An 8,351-nucleotide genomic window follows, 5' to 3' on the forward strand; every position below is an offset into this window, starting at 1 on the left:
CCTGATACGCTGCCAAATTTCTCTATTGTAGCTACAACCTTTTCAAACACTGGGCTTATCTGTGCAGAAAAACGCTAGATCATCTGCATAAGCTAACACTTTAACCTCATTAACCAGTATGTTGAAGCCATGGATGGAACTTGACTGAATTACGCTTAAGCATAGTGGTTCCAGGTAAAGGGCGAAGAGTAGTGGGGACATCGGGCATCCTTGTTTACCGAAGAGCAGATAGCAACGGGTTTGGACAGATGGCCATTAATAACTAAACGAGTAGAACAATGGGTGTAGCAAAGCCTAACTCCTTTAAGCACAATGGAGCCAACATTGGCGTGTTCCAGAAGAGAAAATAAATAGGAATGACTGACTCGATCAAAAGCTTTAGCAAGGTCTACTTGGAGCATTGCAAGCTGCTCAGTGGAACCGTAACAGTACTCAAGAAGTGTACGGGCGATATGTATGTTGGTCTGAATTGATCGGCCTCTAATTCCGCATGTCTGATGGGAACCAATAAGAATCGACATCGCAAATTGTAATCTATTAGATAAAACTTTTGCAAAGATTTTATAATCAACGTTTGACAGCGTGATTGGTCTGTAGCTTTCAACAGAACGCAGTTTTTCCTTATCTGAGCTTTTTGGGATTAAAACTGTGTGGTTTTTGCAAAAAGATCGTGGAAGGGCGTCCACCTCTAAACTTGTAATAAATATATCCAATAATATGGAACTGATAATCCCTTTGAACGCTTTGTAAAATTCGCTTGAAAGTCCATCAGGGCCGGGGGTTTTCGATAAGGCAGCTGATCAATAGCTTGCTCAATTTCTTGAATGGTAACAGTACCACTGATGAATGCACACTCCTCATTCTGTAAAGGTTTTACTAGAGACACAAACTCTCTAAGACTTTTGCATCATGATCTTCGGGAGGTGCACTGAACAAAGCATTGTAGTAACTTTCAAATTGTGAAATTATGTCATTCGTATTTGTTACAAGACTACCTTTGGAGTAGATTTCCGAAATTACTTTTGAAGTACCGTGACGTCGCTCATCAAGTAAAGCTTGACGTGTTGGCTGTTCAGAGTGCAAAGCACGGCTGTTTCGAGATCGAACTCGCGCACCTCGGTAACGTAGTGCGTCATACTTTTGTAACTCACATTTAATATTTTCCATATCTTCTATGTAAGTGCCTGGCATTTCGCATTCCATCTCGTAAATGCTACTTAGGCTCTTGAGGAGCATTTTTTCTTCATTCTTTCTATAAAACGATTTCACCGACCCAATTTCTATAGCCACTGTGCGAACCTCTTGCTTAAAGAGTTCCCAAGCAGCAAATAATGGCAAGTCTGTAGAAAAACAAGTTGTTAGGGCCATACGCACACGATTGATAAATTCCTGATCATTTAGGAGCTCAGAGTTAAGTTTCCAGAGTGCCCACTGTGGTCGGAAATTGGTTACAGATTTCTCACCAATTTTTGCGATAACCATACAATGATCAGAGAACGAAACTGGGATAGTACTACAAGACAGTCTTCGGGAGAGGAGTGATGAAGAGACATAAATTCGATCAAGGCGGGCGTAAGAGTGACCTTGAATTCGTGTATAAGAGCAAGAACCCTGTCCCGACGCTCCTATATCTATGAGCCCTGCATTCTCTATCACGTTAGACAAAACTTCACCACTCCTGTCTCGCTGAATGTTAATCCCACTTCGATCACTCGGATCACATACACAATTGAAATCTCCCATTAACACAATGCAGCGTTCACAGTCCAGTAGATTAGACACAGTATCAAATAAAAGAATTCGTTTGGCAGCGTCATTAAATGCGTAGAGGTTAACTATTCGCCATGGCACACCCTGCAACACAAAATCGCAGTATATGTATCGGCCTTCAGCGTCCACATGGTAACTAAATGCTGAACAAAGTAGGCTCTTTTCAGAAACAGGAAGCAGCCTGCGGAGAAACCAAGGGCGTGTGAAACGCAGACATTATATTCAGATAGAAAAGGTCGCAAGGCCCTTTCTGTTTCGTCATCACTCTCAATCTTCGTCTCCTGCACGGCGACGAAGTCGAGGCGATGCCTAGATAAAAGCCGGCGAAGCTGTGCCTGTTTCTGCAAAGACCTAAGGCCCCGTACATTCAAGTTGCGAAGAGAAGTTGCTGTGTCAGCGCCATGGTGACTAACCACTATACAGACCTAATTATCTATGTGGTCGGTCCTTGAGGGCAACGGTGAGGCTCCCTCCGAACCCCCACCAGGCCTCCTGGACCGTGATCGTCGGCATTTTCCTGAGTGTTTCGATGTCTTGCGGCGACGTGCTTTTCTTGTGGTACTGGTCGTGTCGCTGTCCGTGCTTGTTTCCGATGTGTTTGTCGCACGGCGCTTCGGAATTGATGTATCCGCGTTACTTCGCCTGTCCTCTACCAGCACAGGGCACGTGTCGAGAAGCTTGGGTGAAGCAGATGATTCATTTTCGGCTGCCTCTTTAGCTTGCTGGGCAGGAACTGGCTGTTTGATTACGGGCGCCTCATTGCACTGTTGCTTGGACTGATCATCTGTCGCTTTGCTACCTTCCTTGTCCTTGGGCGGTTGTGCGATGACATTGTCTTTTACATTTAGACGAGACTTGCCGGCACAACTGGTCTCCGCGGCACAAGGAACATCTCCGGTCGCGTCGAGAACCTCTGTGGCGTCCATTATGTGTTCTTGCACGCATTCGTCAGGAGGTCGTGTCCTATGTCGTAACTTGTCGGCGTATGTTACCACACATTCTTCAGCTGTGTGGCCAAAGCGCCGGCAGTCTTCACAACGTGGAGTTCTGCAGTTGCGACGAATGTGGCCAACCTTGTTACAGCGGAGACAAAGCGGGGGTCTGCCTGGAATCAGTACAAGGCTCTGCACTCCACAGACAGGTAGTAGATGTGGAACGTCACCCACACCTACTCCGTCAGCAAGAGACAACACCACATCACGATTTAGAGTACGCATTTCTTCCATCTCCGATACTCTCCAGCTTTCTGCTGATATAGATTTCACTTTCCCGTAAGCCTGGAGTGAATCTCGAATGTAGGCGTCTTCCAAACGCTCAGGTAGCCATAAAAGCTTCATTTTTACTTCCGTGGGCTCAGGGTCCATGACGATGCAGCGTCTTCCTTTCACCGATAAATCCCCGCACGTGACTAGATTTGATTTTGCCATTGGTGACTTGCACGTCACCATCCACACGTGCGACATCTGAAATTGGCCAATGGAACTTATTTCCTTTAGGTCAATAACATTCCGAAGGGCGTCTCTGAAGTCTTGGGCTCTGTACGGTCGACCAGCTAAGTCAGCATGCAGGAAAACGGAGTCCACAACCAGCTTACCGGTAGGAAGACGAGGTAGCACAATACGGTAGTCATTGCTGCTGGCTGACGCCTGAGCAGCACCTCGGCCAGGGGCCGATAAATCCTTTGGAGCGGAGAACATGAAAAAACGCGACCGTTCGGAACGCCGTCTTCTTCTTTCTCCCTCATTGCGCCACAAACGCATTTGCAGAGGGCTACACAGACGCGCCTTATATATCTAACACTCCTCCGTGTACCCGCGCTCTTGCTCGGGGCGGTGCCGCCGCCTACGAGCAGAAAAAGAGAAGTACTGCATTATGACACTAACGCGCACGGACAGTGAACGCTTCGGTGGTCTCAGCACTACGACGCCTCGATGCCAGCATTCGAAGGGACGCTGGCATCAAGAAGCACTACCAACGGTGAACGCCTAGGTGGCGTTCACCGTACTCAGCACAGCGGAGCGTGGCCTCCGCAATTAGCTCTGAAAATGTTTCTGAAGTTGATCGCGGAGGCTGCAATTACGACGCGCTGTACGCGCTGATTTGACTCGGTGACGATTCAGTTACGTGCTTTGTCTTGCGCGTTGTATTAGTGTGTCAGTTACGTGCTTCGTCTTTCGCGTTGTGCTAGCGTGTGCAGCGTAGTGCAGCTTCCATATGCACGACGGTTGCTCATGGTCATCGACGTTGGTAGTCGTGATGGAGGAGACGTGCCACCAGGCGTCAGCGTGGGTGCATCAACGCCTAAGGGCGCTTTAGCCACAAAACACCAATAGACATTATATATCAATGTGCAATAAACATTACACTACTTCTGTGAAGACACGTTTCACTTTCGTGTTCTATACCGATTCCTATATAAGAGGGATCAACCACATTTTTTTTTTGTCTCGTAACGCAACGTGCACTAAAACCCACCCCTGGATTCAAACATATCTAAAACACAGGCTTCAGATATGTCTTCTTCGCTAAAGGCACATCAAACGCGCCTCTGCTCTGGCGCCGTCCTAAACTACTGCTGCACTGTTCGGGTGGGGTGGCCCACCAGAGCAGACGCTTCATCGTTCTGAGAATCTGCTCAACGAGCATTCGATTAGCGTTCTGAACTGCCCGTCACATGCCGTACTTCTGTCTCGAAATTTTCCTTTGTCAATGCCACCATGACGTCATTTTTTTCATCTCTGTGTTCAACCAGAGGGAGTTTCTCGAAACCCTCGCAATGTTCTCTATTGAAGGCTTCATTTCGTTCAGTGAAATAAACCACATTAGGGAGAGATTATTTTAAAGGGGCAGTATGTTTTTCCTGCGTTTCAGTCTTTCGCGATTTGTCGCGGACGCATTCAGCATGAGGACCACCAAAACTAAGTTTTCTTGAAATGAAGAATAAAGCTCCAAAGAGCAAGTTCCTGGATTAATTGCCAAGGTTTGCTGCACATTCATTTCCAACGGCGCGACAGATTTACGAAGCACAGGGAACAATACGTGTAGTCGCGCTTTTGTTTGCGTTCCCTACTTAATATGCGCTCTGTTCATCCAGCAACTAGAAGAAAAAAGACAAAGCGCGTTCTTACGTATATCAACTAATATGTCGCCTTGTTCCGCCGATCAAACTGAGAGAGAGAGAGCTTTTATTATTTTTCCCGTTCAAGTTTTCAGTTTATTATTATTGAACAAAAATAAGATCCCAAATGCAAATTTTACAATACAGAGGGAGGTCCCAGAGTCAAGAGGCTGTAGAGGGAACCTCCTGTAAGCAGTAAGTGAAAAAGACATGCAGCAACTATGCATCACTATGAAAAGAAACAGCGTGTTAAAAACCGTAAATGGTGGAATATTATTGCATCGGTCACATTTGAATCCGTAAAAGTCAGATAGTGCCTTAAGGTGAGTGTCACGGTTCCCGGTGCACGAAACATGAATCCGGACAAAGACACACATAAGACATTTATAATGTTACCACACAATATATAAGTCCACATCCAATCTACATACATCCGCATAAATGTTAAACTGCGAGTTTGATCTCCTCCTTCCCACTAATATCTTTCACGAGTTATTAAAGCACACAGTTCTCATTTCTCGCTAAGCGTCCTAATAAGTCACGTGCGATGTGGCGCTTACATGCCTGATTTGGTGCAGTTCTTTTGTATGGCCCGGTGGACTACTGACATCTCCGCTGAGGGGTTGTCTCCGTAGACTAGGCCTGTCATGTTCCCTGGCAAAGGGAATTGTGTTCGGCAGGACCGTGTCACTGCTTCGCCGTTTCACCAATTCTCCTTGCTGAAACATTGGCTTCGGCCTAAGACGTCTCTTCTTCGACCACTATTCACCGCTTCAGGTCGCTATCTTCCTGTGAACCCCTGCTTTATTTAGTTTCTTTAGCAATAACCTGCAACACACACACACACACACACACACACACACACACACACACACACACACACACACACACACACACACACACACACACGGTCAACCGCAAAAGTTTACAGGATGCGGTTTCCCCTGCAAATGTGGATTACTGCGCTGTTAAGGCATGGCACTTCTAATTTAATGAAGCACTGTGTAGGTGACCAAGGCTACTGCATACTGGAACATTTCATTTGAGGCTGCGTGACCACGCTTCGTGAGAATTCAGCTTTTTGGCAGATCCTGCGTCCCGTAAACTTTTGCGGTTGACTGTACACACACACACATACACACACACACACACACACACAACACACACACACACCACACACACACACACACACACACACACACATACATACATACTACATACATACATACATACACACATACATATACATACATACATATACATACATACATACATACATACATACATACATACATACATACATACATACATACATACATACATACATACATATGCGACTGCATAGTTTGCCACGACCGCATCATATATGCTCGCCATTACCACACACGCCCCCATTAGAACCGGCTCTGATGTCGGCTCGGCTCCTGTCACAACGCGTCGCCGTGTTATCCTTCAGCGTAGGCCGACAGATCCGACAGGTAGGATGATCCGGGAACAACTATCGGCGTTCCTGCAGGTACCTTTAAGATTTGTATTTTCTGTAAATAATGAGGTCGCCTCTACCATATGATTTCGTGTTTGCTTTTAGTCCCTTCGCCGGCAGCTCTGCGACGAGTCCAAATGAGCTGCCAACTTAATCCGCCTTACTCGAATATTCCGGTTTATGTGATACCGTGAATGATCCACTCAAACGGGGCCATGACAGCGCAATCAATATGTTTTCCTTTGCATATTAACTTTCATCTTAATGCGTTTTTGCCGCTTTGCAGTTTTAAAATCTTGCCTAAAAAGAGGGGGACGGCGTGAGCCTTTCTCTCTCTCTCTCTCTTTTTACAATACTTGAACTTGGAACCCGCGACGTGCCCAATAGGGCTTAGGCGGATAAGACCGGCAGACATTTCTTTCATAAAGCTGCTTGGCCCTTAAGAAAACGAGAAAGTTCATACTGTCGAATATCCCAGGAAATCAGAGGGATCTCCTTCCCCCTAGATTAAATGAATAGGTCGCCGAACTTCTATGTCATGGGAGAAGCCGCGCCAGCGGCGATGCAAATAGCGTACCAGCATTATCAGCTGAGCTTGAGCTTCTTGGCGAACGTCCAAGCGAGCGTAGGGACAGCTGCCTGAAAGTGGGTTAATCAAGGACAGTTGTGCTCGAGTGGCCGAAATATCTCTCAGCGATATATCAGGGGCGAAATGCAAGAACGCCCGTGTACCTTGCATTATTGGGTGCACGTTCGAGACCCCATGGTAGTAAAAATTAATCCGTAGTCCCCCCACACTACGGCGTGCCTCATAATCATATCGTGGGTTTGGCACGTAAAACCCCAGAATTTAATTTAATCTCGCCCCCCCCCCTCCCCTTCCCCCTATCACACTCCGAGAAGACAGCAAATAAAGGGAAAAAAATGAAAACAAATCACGAGGAAACCACGGGAGTAAAAGGTATACATAAAAATTAGAAGCGGATGCCTGGGGCATCAGAACGTGACACAATCATTCAAAAATGCGCCCTATAAAAAATAAACAAAGAGAGAGCACGCCCGCATATTTGTTTTCTAACAAAAAGTATTTCTCTTTCTAAAAGCGATACTAATGACTGGTTGAGGCTCACGAACCCTCTTATCTTTAGCGGTATGCCTCAACCAGCTCTCGCGATCTCTGAAGCTGAGGAATCTCCTGCAAAGTACTGCGCGCCTTGTCGAAGTTTCCAGACAAACGAAAGTTCTTTATGGGGATGCCGGGCAGGGGGATAAACTTGAAAACAACAAAAAGTAGTTTAATCAAGCTTGCTTTTTCTGATCAGTCGAGAAATAAAAGGTGCTATACAAGTTCGCCTAGAAAGAGAGATGATGGGCGCACACGTTCGCTCCTATATTTACAAATTTAATAGTGCTGACAGTTGGGCAAGTTGGTGTAACTTAGTATGGAAGAACACAGCGCTAAGAGGGACGTGGAGAAGAAAGTAAGTCCCTTCGCTTCTTTCTTAGGTGTCCTAGTCCCTGTTAACGCCGTGTTCTTCAATATTAAGATTACGTTAACAAGTTCATACTTGCACGGCGGCGACTTAAATTTGCTCCATGGCATTCTTGGCTCTTTAGTCCATCAATGCCCAATTGTGATAAATGCGGTGCGCTAGAAACCACGGACAACATTTTGTTGGTATACCCAGCTTACAGAGAAGAAATTTCAGCAGAATGGGCTATGTTTCCCAAGAGCTAGTACAGAGCTAGAAAGCGTAATATTACCTAGGTATTTTTCTTCTTTACTTTCACATTTCATTTTCTCATTGCTTAAAGACATTGGCTGAATTGACAAGCTCAAGCCTGGTCACATCAACACCGTGACATTTGGCTTGCCTGTGTAGGAGGAACTCCGACAAAAAAAATCATGATCGTAGTAATTAATCTACATAGACTCTAAAATTTCAATTAGATTCTGTGGTCTTACGTGCCAGAACCACG

The 8,351-nt window shown here is 45.8% G+C and overlaps 1 protein-coding gene across 1 annotated transcript; it reads right to left on the reverse strand.

Annotated features, from left to right (window-relative positions):
* Nucleotides 1-2,195: 2,195 nt before the first annotated feature.
* On the reverse strand, nt 2,196-3,504 carry LOC119461983 (uncharacterized). The gene has a single exon (XM_037723342.2). The coding sequence runs from the start codon at nt 3,465-3,467 to the stop codon at nt 2,196-2,198; it is 1,272 nt and encodes a 423-aa protein (XP_037579270.1). The 5' UTR covers nt 3,468-3,504.
* Between the last annotated feature and the right edge of the window lie 4,847 nt (nt 3,505-8,351).

The sequence above is a fragment of the Dermacentor silvarum genome, chromosome 8, assembly GCF_013339745.2.
Source record: "Dermacentor silvarum isolate Dsil-2018 chromosome 8, BIME_Dsil_1.4, whole genome shotgun sequence".
In the NCBI taxonomy this organism is placed as follows: domain Eukaryota; kingdom Metazoa; phylum Arthropoda; class Arachnida; order Ixodida; family Ixodidae; genus Dermacentor; species Dermacentor silvarum.

Coding starts and splice junctions, on each gene's coding strand:
- LOC119461983 (XM_037723342.2), bottom strand. CDS start 3,467: ATGTTCTCCGCTCCAAAGGATTTATCGGCCCCTGGCCGAGGTGCTGCT.